The sequence below is a fragment of the Danio aesculapii genome, chromosome 20 (genome assembly GCF_903798145.1).
Source record: "Danio aesculapii chromosome 20, fDanAes4.1, whole genome shotgun sequence".
Lineage (NCBI taxonomy): Eukaryota > Metazoa > Chordata > Actinopteri > Cypriniformes > Danionidae > Danio > Danio aesculapii.
Genome location: NC_079454.1, coordinates 11,989,242 through 12,015,395, shown reverse-complemented (window position 1 = coordinate 12,015,395; position 26,154 = coordinate 11,989,242). Strand labels below are relative to the sequence as shown.

Genomic DNA, 26,154 nt, shown 5'->3' with positions numbered 1-26,154 from the left:
TGGTCTTAAAGCCTTTTTTGACTAGTTATTTTCACAATTTATGATGGCACAGCAGTCAAAATCTGACAAATGAGCTCATGTATGGGACAAACTCTGGACCTTTGTCAGTGGGGGGTGGGGTCTTTCAAACCACCTGAACCCCCCTGGCTACGAGCCTGACTACCTTTAATCAAAAATAACCATGGTTTTCTTACAATACATAAATAAATACAATTTAGGGAACATAAAATGGCGACAACCATAAAATAGCCATGGTCTTGCCACACCAACCAAGGCATTTGTGTTAAATCTGTGGTGGCCATCGTGAGTGTGTGTGCATGTGAGGGTGTTTCCCAGTACTGAATTGCAGCTGAAAGGGCATCTGCAGTGTAAAACATATGCTGGATAAGTTGTTGGTTCATTTCGCTGTAGCGATCCCTGATAAATAAAAGACTAAGCCGATGGAAAATGAATGAATGAAAAATACGTTTTTGGAAATTTGGAAACCTTAAAGTCTTTAGCACAATCCAGCAATGAAAGAATCCACTCATGGTTTTACATGCTACCATACTGGTCATTATATATATTTTTAGCTGTACATGAAAACCTTTTAAGCTGTGAACGTGACTGAATGATTAAAAGTCCCCGAATCTTTTCAGAAGAGGAACTTCCTGGCAGCTCATGCTGTGATGCTCTATTTGTGGTTCTGAGTTACAGAAACTGTGTGGTTTACCCTGCAGCCTTGATAAATCTTCACCAATGAAACATTTATCTCAAGATTCAAATCTTCAGTCAGACATTTAAAGCCTGTATGAACTTCACAAAACAGCATCAATGTTTTATATTATTTAATGTAAAAAAAATGTGTGAGGAATGCTCAATAACGTACACACGGGCAAACAAAAATGAATATTACGTTAACCATGAAAGTAACCACCAACAGCCTCCCTTGTTTCATTATAAATATTCATCTGTAGAGTTGGCAGAAGGACACTTGGCAGTTCAATCACACTTGCAAACGAATCACTCCCGAATGACTCCCTCTGATGATTCTTTGAAATGCTTGAAGGATGTCCAGGTTTAATCTCCATATTTACATCTCCATATTAAGCAGCTTGATAGTGTGTAATATTGTCTCTAAGAGAGTTTTGACACATTAATTCTCAACCACTGCCTCGTTTAAGACTCATGTGTCAGTTTTTCCATCTGATTTGCTGAAGTGACAAAGAGAGAGAATACATTTCAGTTCGCAGGAAGACAACACTGCATTGCAACAAATGAAGACCCTGCAGTTGACCCTGTAAATTTACTGTTGGTGTATTTCTTAAGATAATTTTTTCCCTAAATCTACCCACACCATGTGTTTTGAAACTGTGAATCATACAGTGATTCATCGATGGCGGCTCACTTCCTCTTACCCCGTTGTTGAGGAGTTCCTGAATCTTCCTGTATTCAGGCGAGTCTCGCTCTAGCTTTTCTCTGTACACAATCAGCTGCTGTCGATCCTTTAGGTCTCTGTATGTCTGAATGAACAAAAAAAAACAAAATGGATACTAGTGATGCACCAAAATTGACTGAAAATTACAAACTAAAACAGTGACAGATTCTATCAGTGTTTATTTCATGCACAAATCATGGATAGGTGTTAGATAGACAACATGTAAAATATACCAGTAGTGGAATCTAGTGTGAAGTTAAAAATAATTATTTTTATATTTCTTTTCAGTTTTTTTTAACAGATATGGATTCTTAAAGGGATAGTTCACCTAAAAATGGCAATTTACTCACTATTTACTCTCCATCAAGTGATTTCAAACCCTAATGAGTTACTTTCCTCTGTTAAACACAAATAAAGATATTCTGAATAAAGCTGAAAACCTGTAACTTCCATAATAGGAAAAACAAACAGCATGGGTCTCAATGGTTACAGGTTTCTAACATTTTCCAAAATACAGTATCTTTATTGCTCAACAAAAGAAGGAAACTCAGAAAGGTTTGAAAGAAGTAAATGGTGAGTAAATCTTAGGGCCCTATTATATACCCACCGCAATAAGGCGCAAGACGTGTATGGTGGGATTTGTTGCTATTTTTGGACCAGCGCAACCCTAATTTTAGTTTAAATAGCAAATCCATTTGCACCACTTTGTGGACTTTTGGGATGTGCCGGTCTAAAAAGGAGGTGTGTTAAGGCGCATTGTTGGTGCGTTGTTATTTTGAAGAACTGAAATAGACTGCGCCACTGATCAACTTAAAGCTGGTCTAAAGTCCAGTGCAGAGCACGTTAGTCATGCGCTTATGCAGGTCCAAATGCTTGCACATTGCTTAATACACACGGGATGTACAGCAGTACACAAATATCTTTACAAATGAAAAAAAATTAAAGGGTTACAATTTTCTACATAAATTTAAAAACCACTTGCTGCATGCCTTCATGTCGAAGGGGCCTTTTTTCAATTTTTATTATGTGCATATTTGTTTATAAAACACATTTAGATTTGTCCATCTGTCTGGTTTTTGAGACGTATGCGTCATCATATGGGGCATAAGAATAGGATGTGTGTTTGGGTATAACTCAGTTGTTTGACCACACTTCATTATTATTGTTCATTTATTCATTTTCTGGAAATTAGAACTGAATTTAGAAATAGTTTTGAAACAAATCTTCGTGCTTAACAAACGATCACCCCGAACGTGCTTTTTTGCGCTGAGAGGCACCTTTTTAAAATGATTTACTAACGTCCGCGAGTGTTTTGTTAACTGAGTTGCGTCTTTTTCATTGTGCAATAAAATGTGAGCAGAGGCAGGGTTTCCCCTAAGGTGACAGCAGTGTTTGTGTTATCAAGACAACTACAGTGACTTTTGAAGATGGAGGAGAGACTTGTAGTTGCTGTTTTGAGTTATCCGGTGCTGTATGACTTCACAAATCTTGAATATCACAATATTATAAAATGTTTATATTACCATCAACAGCAACACTCAGGCACATTACTCAGCTGATTCAGTCATTGCCTAGTGACATAAAAAGTACACTGCAGTTCTTTATTTCTTGTCAAATAAAAGGTAGTGTGGTGTGCCTCGCGTGTTTTGGAACAGAAAATCTTGTTCGGTGTGATCAGCCCCTAATGGATGTCTTTAGTGGAGTGCGTACAACACAGTTTCCTTATCCACGAAAGTAAAGGAGTAAAGTAAAGGAGTAAAGTAAAGTAAAGAGGTCAAATGGAGGAGGCTCGTTCTTTATCCTCGCGCTGCAGATGGTCTGTTTAACTATTTTCTCGCTAGTAAAGCGTTTTTTTGAAGAAGAAGATGTTTTTTCTTATAATAATAGCAAATTTCCCAACCCAACTGACCCTTAAAGGGAATGGGACATGAGACTCTGATTAGTTTAATGCAGGTTATGCTCAAAAGACACCCATAACTCATTAAGAGAATAACCCTGCTAGACCATGCGTCATGGCACAAAGTGTATTTTTCTGTCCTTAAAATAGCATAAGTAGATTCGGACAAGCCCTTACTGCTAGATCGTTAAAACAGAGCCCTTAATGTTTTGTGAACAATCCCTTTAAATGAAGGTACACTGACTTACTCATTCTAGTCATGCCATGAAATTAGTTCATTTTGGCAGAACGTTTTTAATTTTATATCTGTAGTATACAGGATTGATCTGTCACCAGAGCCAAAACTGGGCATTTTTGGAGACACCTCAGAAATAGGAGATAAATATTAATTATTTATATTACATTTTTATGTATGATATTAGCAAAAAAAATAATTTTACAAAATTGGAAGTCAGATCTTGTGCCTGTCTTTGAAACTTGGATTAGGAGCTTAAGTTATGTGTTGCCCATGGAAGAAATGCGATATGGTAAGGCAAACAAATTAAACATTTTAAAATCTGTAACCCAATTATGTTTTATATCAGTAATGCTGGCTTGTAACTCATTATAGGTGGGATTGGTTTGGCATATGTTAAGTTCTGGAGCCGACACATTTCTCTGAAAATTATAATTATTATTATTTTAATTAATTTTAGTATATATTATTTTATAAAATTTTAATATATTTATTTCTATTTTTTTCTATTATGCTTTCTGGATGATATTGTATTATGTTGTGTCCGACTGTTTGTGTGTTGTAAAACGGCCTTTGTACTCTTTTTTTTTTTTTTTTTTCTGAAGTTTGTTCTGTATATGGTAATGTTTATTTCCTTATGCTAAAAAAAAATCCATTTAAATATCAGTTTTTTATTTAGTATATGCTGCTTTCTGCTGATAACCAGGGGTTTTCCTGGGTTTCTTTATGTGTTGGTGATTTTCCACAGGAGCGCTCTCTGGCCTTAGAAGATTTACTTCAAATCACGCCATATTTCCTTGAGAAGACCCAGCCCTACATCTTAATGTTTCATTGAGATGTTTATAAAACATCTTTTTTTATTTAATGTTGATTATGAAATAAATTCAGACTGTAAGTTGTGCCCAGGCCAAATATCTAGACATTCTTAATTTAGTAATTATTTTGTAGACTAGTAAAAAATTTGTCTTGTTTTCAGGAATATTATGTCACAATTAAGCTAGTTTTTCCTTAAAACAAGCAAAATAATCTTCCGATGGGGTAAGAAAAATACTATTGCTTTCATTTTCAAATATCATTTTACTTAGTCCACTGACAGATTTTTTGGCTTGTTTTAAGGAAAAAAAAAAAAAAAAAAAAAAAAAAAAAAAAAAAAAAAAAAAAAAATTCGCTTATTTTTGACTTGTTATTTCTAAAAACAAAACAAAAAAATTGTTTCTTGAATTAAAAGTTTCTAGATAACTCGACTAGAAACAAAACGAAAAGTCTAAGTGAGAAAAGCCTTTTACTCAAGCATTTACTCACATTGATGATGATATCATGGCATTTATATTTGAGCGCCACACTGAGCTTGAGGTCTGGGTCATCGATGAGGTTCACATACTCCTGCAGCACCTGCAGATCACAGCACAACACACTGCAGTGCATGCTGGGATACACAGAGAGGTCAGTGAACATGAGTAGCGCTGTACCTGCACCGGGGCACTGTTCTTCTGCAGGATGTCAACCACTCTGTGAAAGGCGATGGGAGATCTTTTCTTGGTGTAGCCCAGCCAGTTCTTGGTGTTAAACAGACTATCCACGTCAAACCACGATTTCAACTTCGCTCTCGCACCAAGAGCTGTGAGAATGTACTGCTTATCTGAAATCTGCCACAGGAAACGTGACAGAACAGCGTTATGTTTTATTAAAAAAAAGCTGTTACTAACACGATTCCTAACACGATATACGACTTGTCACGTTTAGACACTTAACACTTCTGAATTTAGTCGTTTCTAATGACTGGAAATATTATCTTAATATTATCTTATAAAGAAAATGTAATTATGATAATGCTGAAAAGGGTGACTTTAAAGAATATAAAATATACTTCATCTTGGATCTTGTGAATATTTTAAGGTTATTCGTTGACTGAATGAAACCCAATTTTAAAGAATGCAAAATATATACAATGGTCTTTTTTTGTTCAGTATTTTTGACAGTTTCCACATCTCCATAGTAAACACAGTAAGAGTAACAGTATTTGTTGTAAAAGGAGAGTTAGTGTGTTTAGACTTTTGATGGGGTTTGATTGGAAGATATTTCTGTTTCTCTTACCCTGAAGGTTTTTCTAATGTTCGAAGGGCTGCTAAAAGTTCCCTGTAGAAGAAAACAAACAAGAAAAAGACTAAAAATCTGGAAATATGTGGAAATGTAATCATTTATTTACTCATTTTCCTTCGGCTTTGTCCCTTTATTCATCAGGGGTGGCCACAGCGGAATGAACTGGCAACTATTCCAGCTTATGTTTTATACAGCGGATACCCTTCCAGCTGCAACCCGGTACTGGGAAAGGAAAATTAATTAACACTTTACAATATATAAATATCATAGAATGAAATTTATATGAATTATAGAAAACATTATGTAAAAAAAACACATATCACTTGTTTTAAAAATAAAGTATGTTTCAAACTAAATAATAATGATGATAATAATAATAATAATAATAATAATGACAATTAATTATAATTAATTCATAAAATTAAGGTTTTTAGGATTTCAGATTATACATTTATAGAAATAGTTCATTGAATTTTTTAAATTTACTGAAATGTTACTTAAGTTTTGAAAACTCTAATTTCATGGTAAATGGTGTAACTAAATTCAAACCATATTAAGTATGATTTTAATTTTAAATTATATATATATATATATATATATATATATTGCATATGTGCCTCCTACTTGTTAAGGGTCCAAAAGTAATTGGACGATTGGCTTCTAAGCTGTTTCATGGCCAGGTGTGTGCTATTCCCTCATAATCCCAATTACAATGAGCAGATAAAAGGTCCAGAGTTCAATTCAATTGTGCTATTTGCATTTGGAATCTGATTCTGTCAACTCTCAAGATGAGATTCAAAGAGCTGTCACTATCAGTCAAGCAAGCCATCATTAGGTTAAAAAAAACAAAACAAACCCATCAGAGAGATAGCAAAAACATCAGCCGTGGCCAAAACAACTGTTTGGAACATTCTTAAAAAGAAAGAACGCACAAGTGAGATCAGAAACACAAAAAAACTTGGAAGACCACAAAGACCACGGGAACAACTGTGGTGGATGACCAAAGAATTCTTTCCTTGGTAAAGAAAACACCCTTCACAACAGCTGGCCAGATCAAGAACACTCTCCAGGAGATAGGTGTATGTGTCAGAGTCAACAATCAAGAGAAGACAACACCAGAGTGAAAACAGAGGGTTCACCACAAGATGTAAACCATTGGTGAGCCTCAAAAGCAGGAAGGCCAGATTAGAGGTTCAAAAAAGCCTTCACAGTTCTGAAACAACATCCTATGGACAGATGAGATCAAGATTAACTTGTACCAGAGTGATGGGAAGAGAAGAGTATGGAGAGGGAAAGGAACTGCTCATGATCCTAAGCAGTGGAGCATGGTGGTAGTGTTGTCATGGTGTGGGCATGTATGGCTGTCAATTCAACTGGTTCTCTTGTATTTATTGATGATGTGACAGCTGACAAAATCAGCAGGAAGAATTCTGAAGTGTTTCAGGCAATATTTTCTGCTCATATTAAGCCAAATGCTTCAGAGCTCACAGTGCAGATGGAGAATGACCCAAAGCATACTGCAAAAGCAACCAAATAGTTTCTGAAGGGAAAAAAGTGGAATGTTATGCAATGGCCAAGTCAATCACCTGATCTGAATCCGATTGAGCATGCATTTCACTTGCTGAAGACAGTTGCTGTAAAGGCCTGGCAGAGCACCACCAGGAATGAAACCCAGCATCTGGTGAGGTCTATGCGTTCCAGACTTTAGGCTGTATTTGACGGCAAATAATTTGCAACCAAGTATTAAAAAGTGAAAGGTTGATTTATGATTATTATTCTGTCCAATTACTTTTGGTCCCTTAACAAGTGGGAGGCACATATGCAAACTGTTGTATTTCCTACAGTGTTCAACTGATTTGGGGGTAAATACCCTCACATAAAGTATAGTACTCCATAGAAAACACTGTAAATAGTGACATATTGGAGTGATTCCACAAAAAATATTAATTAAATGAAATGTATTAATTAAATATTTATTATATTAATTGTTAATTATTATAAATTAAATGCTTTTTAAACACTAAATCATAAAGAAATGATTTCTGAAGGATTCTGAAAGATTCAGTTCATTGTGGTTTACTTACTTATAGTGTAAGATTTTATTGCATTACTACATTATTACTACATATAATGTAATATATTCAGCAAATAATCCATCATCATAACATAGTAGTGAATCATGCTTGTACCTCTGGCTCTCCGTAATGGTAGAAGCAGGAGTAATACAGCGTGGTGATGATTGGCATATTAAGGATGGACGCTTTTCTGGGGAACTTTTTAAAGATGTCTGTATCTGCCTTCTTGTCACTAGCCTGAAAAAAAACACAGATAACACATCAAATGAATTTCAATGGCACCTGCTGTGATAAACCCTCAGCAACAATATTCTCTTCTGGGATGCATTTTCTCATGTATTTAGGGCTTCTTCACACATCCGTCGTCTCATATTAACAGATAAGAAAAAAAAAAAACCTACTCACACAGGAAGTGTGAATGTCCCTGCACTGTGTCCCACTAACAAAAATCTAGCTTTCATGCAGAGTTTAATATGTCAACTTTGACATTACAAATCTGTTTACCCACACAATATTGTACATTACATATTAGTCTATGCAGGTTACAGCAACTAAAAATGAAAGCCTTTTAAGACCATTATGAATAACATTTTAGACTTTTATGACAAATCAAGATAAAGAAATGCAGGGTTACAAGTTTACTTGGAAAGTAAATTAGTTTGTTCAAACTGAACATAGTACTGAACAAAAATTAGAAAGCACTACAGGATCATTTCAAAGAGAATTATATTTAGCCTTAAATGAACATTGAACAATTAAAATATTTCAAACTATTTAAGACATAAAACACAGCAAATGAAGGCCTAAAATTGATTTACATTTTTAAAACACGAAAACCTGTAAATGCTGTAAATAGAAAAACATAGTTACTCATTCTTACTAAAATTCTACAGAACCTACATAATTGCAGTACAGAATTATACATATACTACTACAGAACCAAATTTATAATAATTCTTACAAAAAAAAAAATAATAATTTATTATAATTTATATGTTTTTATTGAGCTAAGAATTGTATGTATGAGTGTATGCATGTACACTCACGGCCACTTTATTAGGTACACCTGTCCAATTGCTCGTTAACGCAAATTTCTAATCAGCCAATCACATGGTAGCAACTGAATGCATTTAGGCATGTAGACATGGTCAAGACAATCTGCTACAGTTCTAACCGAACATCAGAATGGGGAAAAAAGGTGATTTAAGTGACCTTGAACGTGGCATGGTTGTTGGTCCCAGACGGGCTGTTCTGAGTATTTCAGAAACTGCTGATCTACTGGGATTTTCACATACAACCATCTCTAGGGTTTACAGAGAATGGTTCGAAAAAGAGAAAATGGTTCTGTAACTCAAATAACCACTCGCTACTACAGAGGTCTGCAGAAGAGCATCTCTGAATGCACAACTTGTCCAAGATTGAGGCGGATGGGCTACAGCAGCAGACCACACTGGGTGCCACTCCTGTCAGCCAAGAACAGGAAACGGAGGCTACAATTCGCACAGGCTCACCAAAATTTTATACAATAGAAGATTGAAAAATGTTCCCTGGTCTGATGAGTCTCGATTTCTACTGCAACATTCAGATGGTAGGGTCAGAATTTGGTGTCAACAACATGAAAGCATGGATTCATCCTGCCTTGTATCAACGGTTCAGGCTGCTGCTGGTGGTGTAATGGTGTGGGGGATATTTTTTTTGGCACACTCTGGGCCTATTAGTACCAACCAGCATTGTGTCAATGCCACAGCCTACGTGAGTATTGCTGCTGACCAGGTCTGTCCCTTTATGATCACAGTGTACCCATCTTCTGATGACTACTTAAAGCAGGATAACGCGTCATCTCAGCGTGAATCATCTCAGACTGGTTTCTTGAACATGACAATGAGTTCACTGTACTCAAATGGTCTCCACAGTCACCAGAACTCAATACAATAGAGCACCTTTGAGATGTTGGGGACCCAGGAGATTCGCATCATGGATGTGCAGCCGACTAATCAGCAGCAACTGCGTGATGCTATCATGTCAATATAGACCAAAATCTCTGAGGAATATTTCCAGTACTTTGTTGAATCTCTGCCAAAAAGGATTAAGGCAGTTCTGAATGCAAAAGGGGGTCCAACCTGGTACTAGTAAGGGTACCTAATAAAGTGGCCAGTGAGCGTATATACAGTTGAATTCAGAATTATTAGCCCTCCTATGTTTAATTCTTCTTTTTCAAATATTTCACAAATGATGTTTAACAGAGCAAACATTCTTTCTGAGTATTTCCTATATTTTTTTTCTAGAGAAAGTCATTTGATTTACTTTGGCTGGAATAAAAGCTATTTTAATTTTTTTAGAACTATTTTTAGCAATATTTTTTTGATTGTCTACAGAACAAACCATCATTATACAATGACTTGCCTAAACCTATTTAGGCCTTTAAATGTCACTTTAAGCTAAAAAAATGTATTTTGAAAAATATCAAGTAAAATATTATGTACTGTCATCATGGTAAAGATAAAATAAATCAGTTATTAGAAATTGATATTAATTATGTTTAGAAATGTGTTGAATTTTTTTTTTCTTTTTGCTAAACGGAAAATGGAGAAAAAATATAAAAGAATTAACAGGAGGGCCAACAATTCTGACTTCAACTGTATACAAACACACAGTTCTTAGCTCATGAATACAATTCATTTTTTTGCCCTGAATCACAGCAGAAACAGGGTATCAGAAACAGAAAATGCATGTCAGAAAATCATTTAAAATATTTTGCAAACAAAACTATTTGCATCTTAAACACCTGACTGATAGAAAGTGAATCTCACATGTGCATATGTGCTATAAGTTGTTCATAATAAAGCACGCTTTTCAGGTGTTTCATAATCTGAGGAAACATCTGCCCTGTAACCCAATTTGAGAAAAGCCCATCCCTCTGACTTCCCCCTGCACAGAAAGACCCATCAGCCATCAAGCACCCACCCGCAGGAAAGAGGAAGTGTGCTGTGCTTAAGAGGAAATACTTCTCTACCCGCAGCAGAAACCTTCGTACCAATTCTATGACACTAGCGCACTTTTCTGGCATCCTTCTTTAATATCCTCAGACAAATAAAAGTCAGTGTTTTCAAGTCATTTTTTCATAAAGCAGCATTTAAAACAGGGTCAGTCGTTATGTATGTGATACCAATTACGAGTGGTAGTGGTTGTAATACATAGTTATTATACAATTGCATATTACAGTACTCTATACCAGTGTTTTCCAACCCTGTTCCTTAAGGCTTTAACACACCAGAATCCTCATATCAGAACATTAGAAACTTGAGGTTAATGGGTCAGATAAGGGTGACATGCAAAATATGTACTGTTGGTGCGCCACCAGGAACAGGGTTCGGAAACATCGCTCTATATGCTACTTTCTGTTGTTTCTACAGGTATATGTTTAGTCAAAAAATAACTGTTTAAATAATATGTTTAAACACTGAATTATTATAAAGCATCTTTTCATGCACAAAGACGATGTAAATCAGCTTTCTGAAAAAACATAAGCTGCATTTACACTGCAGATCTTGATGGTCAATCCTGATTTTGTGACTGAATCCGATTATTTAATCATCTTTTAAAAGTAACTCATATCTGATTGTCTGCATTTACACTTCACACGGCAAAGGCACAATGACCAGGAAAAAACAGAGCAGGCGCTGACTGTCCGCTGATAATTAAAGAACACTCTTTTCTCAATTTGTGTATTTAATGTGTTCACAGGGGTAAATTTTTTTTTATTATTTTGGATTTTACTATAGTTTATGACAGAAAGGTTCTCATTTAGTCTTTTTTGTTTTAAATCTAGGTTTTTTTAAAACCAGTAGACATCTTAATGTTCATGGCTTGATTTATGCACGTGATGTATGGAACAGTTTTATATTACTTTATATTGGTTACGTGATGGATGTTGCACACACTCTCTCTCTCGTTAACATGCTTAAATACTTGTGTTACATGACAACAAAAAAGCTTTTTAGTCCTCGTGTATGAGGTTTAAGATTTGGGACTCTGCTGAAGTCTGTTCTGCAATGAAAGCATCAGTCTGACGTCATTCTCTATGATTTTTAATGATGCATGACTCGTATTGACAAGTGTAAATCCAATCTACCTGCTTACACTGCAGACATGAGGGGAACAGATTCATATCAGATAAATTTCCACATATGAACAAGGCCTGAATCTGATTTGAGTAAAAAAAAAAATTCTGCTTACACTTACATATCCGATCTATCTGAATTGAGTTATTTGAAGCATGCAGAGTAAATGCAGCCATAATGTCTCCAAACCAAAAATTAGGCCAGACAGACTCTGCAGACTTTTTATTTTTGGCTATTTCTGCACAGAATATTGTAAATTAGCTGTGAATTTATGCAATAAACTAATATTTTGAGTACAGGAGCTTACAGTACAATAAAAATAACACTTTTATAAAGTTTACAATTTAAATCCAATTAAACTACTTTGGTAAACAAAGCTACAGCAGGTCTCTCAAATAGCTAATTCATCCACTAAATATTACTTTTCAAATTGTATTGTACATGCATGCACACATCCTCACTTTTTAAATAATAATTCAGCACGTGCTGAATTAATTTAGCATCTGACCACAAGACATCATTCACAGCGGAATCATGTCTGTGGAAGTTTCTAAACAAATTATTAAATTGCTAAATAATGTTTGTATACATGAAAGAAATTGAAAAACTTTATTTAAATACTATTAGAGAGCTTGCTAAGGTCTCTATTTTAACAATCTAGAAACAACAGAAAAATACAGTTTGCGCAGTGGTGCGTGGTCTAACAGGGTTGAGCTTATTCTCTTAATGAGTTATAGGTGTGTTTTGAGAATAAACTAATCAGAGTCTCATCTCCCATTCCCTTTAAGAGTCAGTTGCGTTGCACCATGGCACATTTTCTATTTGCATGGTGGACTTTGTAAGTGGAAAAGCTGAACGCTTCACTAGCGAGAAAAACAATTAAACAGAGCATCTGCAGCATGAGGATAAAGAACAAGTCTCCTCCATTCGGTCTCTTTACTTTCACTTTACTTTTACTCTTTACTTTACTCCTTCACTTTCATGGAGTAAGGAAACGGTGTCGTACACACTCCACCGAAGACATCTATTAGCCTACATATTTAATTTTGTTTGTCAAGCGCAAAAATTTGTTTCAAAACTATTTCTAAATTCAGTTCTAATTTCCAGCAAACTAATAAATGAACAATAATAATAAATTGAATAAATAATAACGAAGTGTAGCCAAAAAACGGAGTTATATCCAAACACACATCCTATTCTTATGCCCATATGGTGACTCATATGTTACGTCTCCAAAACTCGACAGGTGGACGAATCTAAACTTGTTTTTATTAAAACAAATATAAATATGCATATAATAAATGATGTTCCCATAGATGGGTTGGAAGGGCCTGGAAGGGCATCCGCTGCGTAAAAACATGCTGATAAGTTGGTGGTTCAGTCCTCTGTGGCGACTCCGGATTAATAAAGGAACTAAGTCGAAAAGAAAATGAATAAATGAATAATAAACAATAATAACAATTAATAATAAATAAACAATAATAACAACAAATAATAATAACCAGCTTTTACTTGGTCAACCGCCTTGGCACACGCATGAGTCCACAAAGTAGCGCAAATTGACTTGCTATTTAAGCGACTTTGCGCAAATTGTGAAAATTAAAGGTGTGCTGGTCTGAAAATAGCAACAAATCGTACCAAACACGTCTTGCGCCTTATTGCGCAGAGTGTATGAAAAAATACTTATCACAGTCAAGTTTAAAATGTAATCACAACCAAATTAATGTTATTTATTATGGGAAAATAAAAAATACAATTTTAATAAACAGAAAATATATATAGAGAACCATAAAAAATACTAAAAGTAGTTAAAATCTTGTAGTCGTCTTTTTTTGCAACAACTTGTTTGAATTTAAATATATCATCTTTCTATAACTAAAGGTGTTCGGTGACCAATCTCATAACTCTTTATTTTGTTTAAATGCACCAAAAATGATTGGTTATATTCACTGAGAAATGGATAAAAATAAAATCATTTTCAAAAGGGGGTGTACTCATTTATTCTGAGCACAGTATTTCATAGTGTTAATGACTAATAGCACTATTATTATAATCATATTTGCAACAACTGCCAATTCAATTATTTATTTTAACTCGGCATCAAAATCTGATATGAACTATCCCACAAATGTTATGTCTTGTGCACAAATAGTGTTAAAAATTGTAGTGTGAACCATCTCAGAACATATCATGACAAGTTAGCAATTGGCTCCTGGCTCCTGAAGGCAGGATTTGCTCTGCACGGGAGAAAGTGCAACAAGCAATATGGCAAAGTAATTCAACCGGACTGTCTTTGCATTTCTGCAGTGTTTAGATTTTTGATGGCGATTGGACTCACCTCAATGATTATTTGCCTTTCAAGGAGGGTATAGTGGTCTTGAACATGAGTGGAATCGTCTTGAGAAAAAGGAAGGCTGAGAACAAACAGTAATTTCACATGAATCATTAAAAAGAAAAACCAGCAGAAGATGCTTCTGAACTTTGCTGAAAGATTTCTGTACCTGAGGCAACTTTTGAGAAAGTCTCTTCTTCTGCCTTCATCCTTAATATTCAAGTGCTCTTTATATTGCATCAACTGTTTACGGACGACAGAAGACAGTTGAATACATGTGCTATTAAAACAGGAACAACACTCAAACTACTGAGAAAAAACTAAAATAAAAATCATGTTTAACTTCCTCTCTTAACTTTATGTATTTTAATGATTTTAATGAGACAGGCAGAAATGTGGTAATTATATGTAGGCATTTTCTTCCTGTTTTCACTTCTATAAAGCTTAAATAAATAAAAGATCACCAAATTTCATTAACCCTTGATGACAATGATGGTTTACATGCATACACACATGAAAAAAAAAATAATTTACACATTCTCAGAACATTTAAGTTTTTGGTGTTAAGTGATTTCAGTGACCACGCTTTCAGCTAAAAACCTTCTTTTTGGGGAGTCCACCAAAGCATTTTTGCACAATGCAAAATTGCTTTTTATTGTTGTTGTGAATGGAAGCGTCATGCCAGTTGCATAGCCGTGCTGAAGTCGTGTGTTTAACGCTCAGTGCAGAGCGCTCTGCTTTTTTAAAATGCTTTGACATTTGGAAAACTGCTCACATTTGATTTTTTTTAGAACAGCCTTCACGTTTTTCCAATGCAAAATAACACTTAGGTGGACAAACTCACTTTTAGGACTCTATTTTTATCATAAGCACATGACGCAAAATGATCAAGGGCATGTCTGAATCCACTTTTGCTATTTTAAGGACGGAAAAATACAGTTTGCGCCGTGGTGCATGGTCTAACAGGGTTGTGCTTATTCTGTTAATATGCTATTGGTGTGTTTTGAGCATAATGTGCATTAAACCAATCAGAGTTTCATCTCACATTTCGTTTAAGAGTCAGTTGCGTCAGGCCATGTGGCATTTGTAAGTTGAAAAACTGAACGCTTCACTACCAAGAAAACAGTTATACAGATGATCTGCAACGCGAGGATAAAGAACGAGCCTTCTCCATTCGGCATCTTTACTTTCTCTTTATTTTACTTTTTACTTTACTCCTTTACTTTCGTGGATAAGGAAACAATTTGTACGCACTCCGGTAGACATCCATTAGCCTACATTTTTAATTTCGTTTGTTAAGCGTAAAGATTTGTTTCAAAACTATTTCTAAATTCAGTTCTAATTTCCAGCAAACAAATACATGAACAATAATAACGAAGTGAGGTCAAACAACTGAGTTATATCCAAACATTTTTCGTATTGCCCCATATGGTGATGCATCCGTCTAAAAAACCCAACAGATGGACAAATCTAAACTTGTTTTTATTAAAACAAAAATAAATATGCATATAATAATAATAATATTAAAAACAACAACAACAACAACAACAACAACAGCAATATACTGAGGTGGTGGTTTTTATATTTATGTAGAAAATAATAATTTTTGAAACATTTTAATCCTTACATTTTTTTCATATGTAAAGACATTGCGTACATAGAGTATTGCTGTACATCCTCTGTGTATTAAGCAATGTCTAAGCGTTTGGACCAGCATAGGTGCTGACTAACGTTTTCTGCGCTGGACTTTAGACCAGCTCTATTTCAGTTCCTCAAAATAGCAACGCGCCAACAATGCTCCTTAACACACCTCCTTTTTAAACCAGCACACCCATGAGTCCACTTAGTGGATTTGCTATTTAAATAATGTGACGCAAAATGTGAAAATTAGGGTTGTGCTGGTCTGAAAGTAGCAACAAATCACGCCAAACACGTCTTGCGTCTTATTGCGCTGGGTGTTAAATGTTACATGTTAAAGCGACCAAAAAAGAAATAAATACATTTTATTTATTTATTTAAATAGCATGGAATAAAAAAAATAGCATTAAAGAATTCAATAAAATAGAATTTATTTAAATTGCATGGATTTGCTATTAATATAACATGGTGCAAAACATGAAAATTACTGTTGCGCTGGTCTAAAAAATAGTAACAAATCACACCAAACATGTCTTGCGCCTTATTTGTGCCGGGTGTATGATAGGGCCCATAATGTTAAAGTGACCAAAAAATAAAAATAAAAAATAATAATAACAAAAAGTCGCCTACTGTACATCATGGATTGACTGAAGGCAAGAAATTAACAGCATATTTTGATTTCTAGTTCATTTATGCTTTTTAAGTTTTATTGTTATGCTATTATTATTATTATATTATCAGCCCTAGTCTGACATCATCTTACATAGTTACATGTAATACGTTTAGCACATATACATATATAATAAAAGTTTCTATCTAGATTAAAAAAATGCTAAACATTCACATGGGAAAAATGGCAGAGCAACAGATGTGCAAACATGAAAGAGGAAGTTTTCGTATTTCTATTAGTTAACACTGGGCTCTCCCAAGCTTAGACAGATATTTTGATCATGGAGTCATCTGTGTATGAGTTGTGAGTATAATAACAGGTGTTTTATGATTGTGCAGTTAGTACCTACCGCCATGTCTTCTGTCCTGCCAAGAGCCCTAAAATAGTCATGTGACCAAAGCGATAAAGGCAGTTAGTCAAATAAACTGTTCAAATCAAAGAGCCAATGCAAATATACTGTATGGAGAGATGTGTTAAATGATCATAGGCAAAGAGGGGAAGTTATATATATATAGATATAAACAGTGAACTCACTTCAGTAACTCCACCAATAGCTTTTGCTCTCCCATCTCTTTCAAATAGTGGATGTAATGACGTAAAGCCACGTCTCTTGGCATTAACTCTCGAAAGAGGATTTCTGCAACAATGCCGAAAATAATATAAAAATAATATAAAATACAAATATTACTATTAAGAAATATTATTAAAATTATTTATTTTAATTTAATCCACATCTTTTGACCCAAAAAATAAGACATGAAGACAAAAAAAATCATAACAAATGATCACAAAAGATCTTACCTTTACTTAATGACTTTTTTAAATATATCAAGACCTGCAGGAGGAAAATGTACATAATCAGTGATTAAGCAACATAAAAGCACGATGTTCCTAGTAATATGAGTCATTGTAAAGCCAGAGCAGTTTTTCCATATAGGGTAATTGAGTGTGATGGGCAGCTCACAGCAGTGATGACATTGCCGTCATAAACAGAAACGGCTTCATCCAGCAGCAGAAGCTTGTCCTGCAGAGAGCGGAACTTTTCCAAAGAGAATGCCTGAAAAACAACCATTTACTTCTATTGTCAGATATTTCAAATGTATTGTGTTGTGAGGAAATGCATGCTTTTTAAAAGCAATATAAAAAAACATGGTGTGTTCGAAGTTTCTAAAATACTAAGGGTGTGTTCACAGTTGTTTGATTAAAATAAACGGTGATTGCTTTTTTTTAGTGTACTTCATTTGAATACAGTAAGTGTAAATACTGCCATCAAACCCTAGTGCACACCAAACAAATGGTGGTTATGACAGAGCAGGGCTCAACAATAAGGACTGCCCGATGGCCCGGGGCCAGTGTGCAAGGCGCTCGGGACAGTAGACAGAATTGTTATTGGTCCAATCTGTACTGCCTTGTAACAAGAAATAAATTTGCCTGTGACTATTTGTCAATTGTGTATGAATGCAGTCTTAGAATCTAGAAAAAGTTTGTGGTTTTAAGCCTTTAAATGCTACCTTCTCTGTGATGTCATAAACATCATACTGCTTTCAGTTCCTCTTATCTGACTGGATGTTGTGAGCATGTCTTTTTTTAAAAAGCAGTACAGTGAAGTGACGGCGACATCAAATTATGAGGCTAAAAGAATGTCTTGGAAGCAGACGTTTACGTGGGTACAACGCGACGATTTGCTCATTATACATTTATTCACATTTTTTTAATATTTAAATTCTAAATTTAAACACATTTTCGACACCTTATTTAAAACACGTGGCTAAGAAATAGCTATTAACTTTTACTTTTTTTTGGTGGGGCCAGTGAAAATATTGGCAGGGCAAATAAAAATCTGAACCGCTGGTGCAATCGGGCCAGTAGAAAAAATCCTTAGCGTTGAACCCTGCAGAGGATACCAAAAATGTGGAACACAGTATCTGTAGAATGACAGAGGATGCCAAAAATGTGGATCTCTGTCCAGTTCCAAAACAAACTCTGGTGCAGTTCAACTGAAATATATCAAATATGCCTAAACAAACTAAAAACAGGACACAATATCACACAACAAGACCATAAAAAGACAGAATCCTCAAGCATATTTGTTTTTGCTTTCCAAAAACAAGCTCTTTGCTGCAGATTTTTGTTTATGTGTTTGAGGAATTTAATTCATGGTGACTGGCATGGTTTTTGACATGGTTTTTCACAATGTTCACACTCATCTAATACAAGTATCATCATATCTACTCATACTGTATATTCATCATATATAATTGAGCATGTTGAGTCCAGCACTGAGGATATAGGGATACATATACTGTTTTTAACAGGACTAAATATTCTCATAATATTTTAATTTTTGTCCAAAAAAAATCGAGACGAGAGAGCTACAAGTGTGAACACACCTTGATTTTCTGTGATCATAAAAATATGTTCTGGAAATGGAAAATAATGAATGGACATATACTGTATAACAGACGTTGCACATTTAAATTGGCTTTGTAGTGCAGGGGTGTCCAAACTGGAACTGGTCCTGGAGGGCCGGAGTCCTGCATATTTTATTTCTAACCCCAATTAAACGTGCTTCAACCAGCTAATCAAGCTGTTTAGTTATACTAGAAACTTCCAGGCAGGTGTGTTGAAGGAAGTCGGAGCTAAACTATGCAGTACACTGGCCCTCCAGGACCGAGTTTGGACACCCCTGTTGTAGTGGAATGTATATAACTTGCAGCTCTTTGCTGCCCCCTACCCGTCCTTTCTGCATTCTTCTGATGGTTTCCTCTGGACTCAGGTCACTGACAAAATCCTGAGTGAAATACAAAATATGAATGTTAGAAACTTTGTTTAGCCAATTATGCACGGCTGTTCAAAATTTTATGGTCAAGATTTTGTTGTTGTTTTGAAGAAATAAATGATCCGAGCATGAGATGTCCCATTACAGTGTCCACATAAAATTTATTAAAATGAATTTCAATAAATAGCAAGCATATTAAATATAAGTAATTTGTCTATTTTCAGGTTTTAAATACTTTCTGTGAAAATAAACTGTGAAAATATGAGTAAAATTAAGTTGTCATTCATAATTATATTTATATTATGTAAAATAATATATATATATATATATATATATGAAATATAAAAGCTATATTTATACACAAATTACTGAAATAAACATTTTAAATACTGATTCTGACCTGTACTTATTTAAATTTATTTAAAACATATACAAGTGATCATACTAAACTGTATTTTATTTAAAAACATTAACATCGCTTTGCTGACAAACGGGTACCACAAAGTGGATGAAAGAATAATGGCAAAGTATCAGGTGTAAGATGACAATTCATAAATATTTTCAGCACTGCGATTCTAAAATATATATTTAAATATTAAAATACTCTATTTAAAAAAATTTTTGGTAAATAAACTTTTATTACACAATGTTTTCTGTATAAATCATTGCATAAATGTATAATAGACTTTATTATTTCCGCTCAGAAAATATAATGCTTGAAATCTAATTTTTGTTTTTGATGTGAATATTTTATGATGGAAAGTGACAATAAAATCAAGATAATATATATATATATATATATATATATATATATATATATATATATATATATATATATATATATATATATATATATATATATATATATATAAATTTTTATGATGTTATAAAAAAACAATAAAACTGGAATACTTGAGTAATGATGCTGGAAATTCAGCTTTTAAAATACATAACACAAAAATGACAAACTTTGTAAATGTAAACAGTTATTTATACAGTAAACAGTTTAATCTATAATAATTTCAGATTAATGTTTGCTGTGGTTTGATCCAAAACATTTATTTCAAAAACATCTGGAAATCGTACTAACCCCAAACATCAACATGTACATTACCTTTCCATCTGACTTGGGCTTCCTCAGCTCTGGTGCGTATGTTCTAGCAGATGTTTCGTTAAAAGCTAAAAAACAGTGAACAGCACACACTTTAATAGAACTCACACACATAAAAAATAAACATAAATCCTCCTAAATAACTTACATTCAGAGAAGGACTGGAAAGCAGTAGGCTTGCTCTTGGCTGAGAGAATATACAGTAAACAGGATCAGATTGTTGAATCCATAATGACCGAATTTAAAGATTTAAGCTCAATACAGTACCTTTAAACAGGGAGCTTAGAGAGTATCCAGAGCCCTGTTTGGACAGTGAAGGGGCGGTATCGATTTTGGGGAAGTTCTGCTCACTCCCAGAGCGGATACTGGAGGCAGTTTCCTTCACTGACCAAGAGATGCCTTGAAAATAAACACACAAACAAACAGAAAGTGATGATCCTCCTGTGAGTGAAGCACAAACATTGAAGACGGTAAGACCAGACAAAGGACTGCGTACTTCCCACAGGTTCACCGCTCCAGCTCACTCTCTCAACATCGTCTTCATCATCATCATCATCATCCACCAGGATGCTGTTTACGGCCCGTTTGGACTCTTTCAACTGTGAGATAAAAACATCACAAAATATCTAAATCACTGTGAGGGCCAAACGCCAGTGCTAAAGCATTTGCAAATATCAGAGGAAAAGTAATAATAAATATTATATAAACACGTTATTGTGTTTTATTCATTCATTTCCTTCAGCTTAGTCTATTTTTCAGAGGTTGACCATAATGGACTGAACCACCAACTATTCCCGCATGTTTTACGCAGCGGATGCCTTTCCAGCTGCAATCCAGTACTAGGAAACACCCATACACTACGTACAATTTAGCTTACCCAATTCACTTATAATGCATGTCTTTAGACTGTGGGGGAAACCTACGTTAACACGGGAGAACATGCAAACTCCACACAGAAATGCCAACTGGCCCAGCCGGGACTCGAACCAGCGACCTTCTGGCTGTGAGGCGACAGGGTTAATCATTGAGCCACTATGCTGCCATATGTTTTTAAATTATTATTATTTTCAAGTATTAGCTTGTATTATCATGTGTTATCTATTTATGTATCTATACATATATCATCTATATCATTTATGTATCTATATATATATATATATATATATATATATATATATATATATATATATATATATATATATATATATATATCTACCTATCTATCTATCTATCTATCTATCTATCTATCTATCTATATATATATATATATATATATATATATATATATATATATATATATATATATATATATATATATATATATATATATATATCATCTTGCGTATGTATGTTTTTGTGTATGTGTGATATTTGACCTTATTATTAATATACTTATTTACTGTATAATTCTGTTGTCCTTGTTTGGTGAAATGTAACAGTGCCTGATTTTTATGGCATGTTATGTATATCTATATGCATCAATTTTATTTATTATTATTTTTTATTATATTATTGTATTTACAGTGTTTTTTTCTGTCTGACCTAAGATTATACAGTATCATTATTATTATTAATATTATTATTATTATTATTATTCAGTATGTTCAAAACAGGCTTATTTTGAATTATTCAAGGAAGGTTTTCCTCAACAATGTTGCATTGGAAGTCTGTGTGAAAGTTTGAAAGTGTGAAAGCTTTTATTTCGGTGTGTTGAGATATTTCCAACTGAAACTGAATATTAAGCAGGAGGAATATTGGGTTTTTGTTTCTTCTTATTTTGTGTACCTTCACCAAATCCATCAAACTGATATCATCAGAGAAGGCCTGCCATTCCAGATTAGGCATGGGACGATAACCATTTTCAAGGTATACCGCGGTTTAAAAAGTCAAGTTTTTAAAACCGCAAAAATATTCTGTAATACTGTTCCTAAGTTGTGTGTAAAAATTTGTATTTACTTTATTTATTTATTTTTTTTAGGAAAACAGTATCTCTAGCAGAAAAGATATCCAAAGATGCTGTTTTAGATTGTAAAAAATTCGATTGCGTCAACTAATGAAGACAGCAGAATTTATTACATTCTTACTTAATTCAATACAGGTGACATGGTGGCTCTGTAGTTAGCACTGTCGCCTCACAGCAAGAAGGTCACTGGTTAAGAGTCCCAGCTGGGTCAGTTGGCATTTTGTGTGGAGTTTGCATGTTGGAGTGGGTTTCCTCTCGGTGCTCCGGTTTCCCCCACAGTCCAAAGACATGTGCTAGAGATGAATTGAATAAACTAAATTGACCGTAGTGTATGTATGTGAATGAGTGTATTTGGATGTTTCCCAGTACTGGGTTGCAGCTGGAAGGGCATCGGTTGTGTAAAACATATGCTTGATAAGTTGGTGGTTCATTCTGCTGTGGTGACCCCTGATTAATAAAGGGACTAAGCTGAAGGAAAATGAATCAATGAATTAATAATTCAATATATTTTTATTTAACTATTTCTAGCAGCTTTTAAAAAATGATATTGAATTTTGAAAATGTATCTGTTACATAATAAAAACAGTCACAGAAAATTCTAATTCACAGATTAATAGATTCTCTGGATTTTCAAAATATATAAAACTTAATATTTTACACAATATTCACAATAAACGGCACCATCTAGTGGAAGATTTGTGATTGTGTGCCATTACAGAACTGCATTTGCTGGAGAAACAGCTCTTTAAAAAAATGAAAAGTGACTTACTCTGCTTTGAATAATAAACATTTATTTGAACATGACAGCCGTTAATGCACAAATAAGCTGTTAATTAATTAATTAACGCTTTAACGCATTAATTAATGCTTTGTGAGTTTGTACAAGAGAAATAGATACAACTCCCTGCGTAACATAATCAATCAAGTCATAGCCCGTAGCTTTATATTAATGAAACAAGCAATGAACGAGTATATGTTGGAAATAATACAGCTTTATTTAACTTAACAGGTTGAGTCTCTGCAATGTTACAGCATTGAGTTTCAAGCCACCATATGAAGATATAAACAAAATCCACTTGTTTAAAACTGAGTGAACTACATTAAATTGTACTGCATAATGTTTATTCTTTTTTTAATTCTTTTTAAAATCTCTAATAATAAAAAAATACCATTGTTAATAATACAGATAACAAACCACTTTAAGTGCTCTATTAACTTTATTCTTTGTTACTTTATGGAAAAAATATACGATCTATAGCAAATTAACTATTTCAGAATCAGAATCAGAAAGAGCTTTATTGCCAGGTATGTTCACACATACGAGGAATTTGTTTTCGTGACAGAGCTTCTACAGTGCAACAGAATGACAGAGACAGGACAAAAAACAGAAAATAAATATATTAAAAAAAAAAATAGAAGTAAGTAGTGAGTGCAAATATACAATTGACAAGTGTATGTACGTGTTTATTACTATATACAGCGTTATATGTGCAGCTGTTATGTGCAAATTGGCATGTAAAGTGTGTTGTTAAATAAGTGTATACGTGTATAAAAGTGTATAACAAGTAGTGATGTTGGTTCCACAAATATTATCATCAAATATTATCACATTTCTTCATTTCTTAATCTATTAGAACTAATATATATATATATATATATATATATATATATATATATATATATATATATATGCACACACACACATACATACATACAGTGCTCAGCATAAATGAGCACATCCCATTTAGAAATTTCTCAGTGAACAAAGACAATGTATTTTGGTGCGTTTAAACAAAACAGATTTATTAAACTGATATATTTATTAAAATAATATTTAGTCACCAAACATATTGAGAAATTGAAAGTTAATACAAATAAATTCAAGCAAAAATTTCAACTTAATTTAAAAAAAATTTAGTTAGTTTTTTTTATTTTTCCTCTTTTTAATTTTTCTATAACAGGTAAATTTGGGTGTACTAGCTTGGACCGTTATTATAAGTTATTTTGTTAGATAAGCTCCAGATTTGTCTTCAGTACTGACAAATCTAATGTACATGCACAAATATACTATTGTATAGCTTCCTATTAAAAATATGAATTTAAAAGAGAGATTTGTGAGGGGTGTACTTGTATATGCTGAGCACTTTTTATATATATATATATATATATATATATATATATATATATATATTTTTTTTTTTTAATTTTCTTGTCATGTTGGCCAATTTGAAAACATTAGTCTTTTTATTTATTACACCAACTGCTAATATTAGTAGCTAATACTAGTAAATACTGGATCTGCAAAATGATTATTGTCCACATAAAATTGTTACTACTGTTTTCCAACTGAATTTTAAATTTTATTTTATTTTTTTATTTTTATTAAGGTGTTTAATCATGAATCTTACGTGAGGGAGCTGCTTTGTGAAAACAAAACAATTAAGATTACAACTAGTGATTTTAATGCTAAAAAAGTGTGTATAAGTCAAAACAGAGAGCATTTTAGCTATGGGAGTGTCGTATTCGTCCTCAGGCTTGTTTTGGGCTATTTTTAATTGGCCTTTGGGCTGGTTTGCTACACAGACCTGTCAACCCCGTCCAGTAGTGTGTAGCTCAGCTCAATAGCTAGCAAAATACTTTCGAAAAGCTTTTGTTGTCTTTATAATATTCAATAAGCATTTAGGTGTGACTGAGCCATACAGTCCAGTCATTCTCCACTGTCATATTACTGTGGAAAAACTCCTTCAGAGCTCCACAGAAAGACGCTGAACTCACCCGTGAAAACTCATCGTCCTCATCATCGAAGGTGAAGGCTTTGAATTTGGAGCTGTTCCAGTACTCATCATCCTCAGGTTTGGCTCGTGTCATCTGAAAACACACTGAATTTAGCTAGCTGCACGTCTCAATGCATCAACACACACTCACTGTTTATTCACAGATGTGTCTAAACTATCAGCTGATAACCGACGCTGATAAACATGTCACTTCATTCAGCTGACTCTTTATTTATTATCCATATACGCTGCTGTCATCAGAAACTGACATTTCATGATTCGCTAATGTAACATTAATCTGATAAAAGCATTCTTTCATGCCCGTTAATATAATGCTGCTGTTTGGATGATTATAAAACAAAAGTATCGCTATAGTTTTATAATCTCGATACAGAGGCTTACCTTCTAAATATTAGTGAAAAACCAACCCATGAAACGTCAGATTTGTTAACTACTACTTCCTGGTTCCAACATATTGCCAAAATAAAAGTCTGACTGTTTGTTTTTATTTGCGCTAGATTTACCAAAACTACAATAGTAATACTAATGAAAAACAGTAGTGGACTTGATTATATTTATATTGTATCTTGTATATACAGTTGAAGTCAGAATGATTAGAACCCCCCCCCTTTTTTTTCTTCATTTTTTCAATATTTTCACAGTATGTCTGATCATATTTTTTCTTCTGGAGAAAGTCTTATTTGTTTTATTTCAGCTAGAATAAAAGCAGTTTTTAATTTAATTAAAAAAAAAAAATCATTTTAAGGTCAATATTATTAGCCCCTTTAAGCTGTATATTTTTGTCGCTGGTCTACAGAACAAACCATCATTATACAATAATAATTCAGGGGGGTTAATAGTTCTGACTTAAACTGTATATATATATATATATATATATATATATATATATATATATATATATATATATATATATATACACACACACACACACACACACAGTTGAAGTCAGAATTATTAGCCTGCCTGTTTATTTTTGCCCCAATTTCTGTTTTTCAACACATTTCTAAACATAATAGTTTTA

General features: G+C 33.7%; 1 protein-coding gene across 1 annotated transcript; it reads right to left on the bottom strand.

Annotated features, from left to right (window-relative positions):
• Positions 1-812: 812 nt before the first annotated feature.
• Positions 813-25,574, bottom strand: vipas39 (VPS33B interacting protein, apical-basolateral polarity regulator, spe-39 homolog). The gene is made up of 19 exons (XM_056481757.1): positions 25,515-25,574; positions 25,114-25,206; positions 20,872-20,974; positions 20,643-20,774; positions 20,524-20,562; positions 20,379-20,443; positions 19,220-19,276; positions 17,450-17,542; positions 17,287-17,320; positions 17,020-17,122; positions 16,835-16,862; positions 14,347-14,420; positions 14,184-14,259; positions 7,839-7,961; positions 5,644-5,685; positions 5,019-5,195; positions 4,852-4,941; positions 1,398-1,502; positions 813-1,193 (listed from the first exon to the last, which is right to left on the bottom strand). Exons 2-19 carry the CDS (start codon positions 25,204-25,206, stop codon positions 1,173-1,175), a joined length of 1,455 nt encoding a protein of 484 aa, XP_056337732.1. The 5' UTR covers positions 25,515-25,574; the 3' UTR covers positions 813-1,172.
• Between the last annotated feature and the right edge of the window lie 580 nt (positions 25,575-26,154).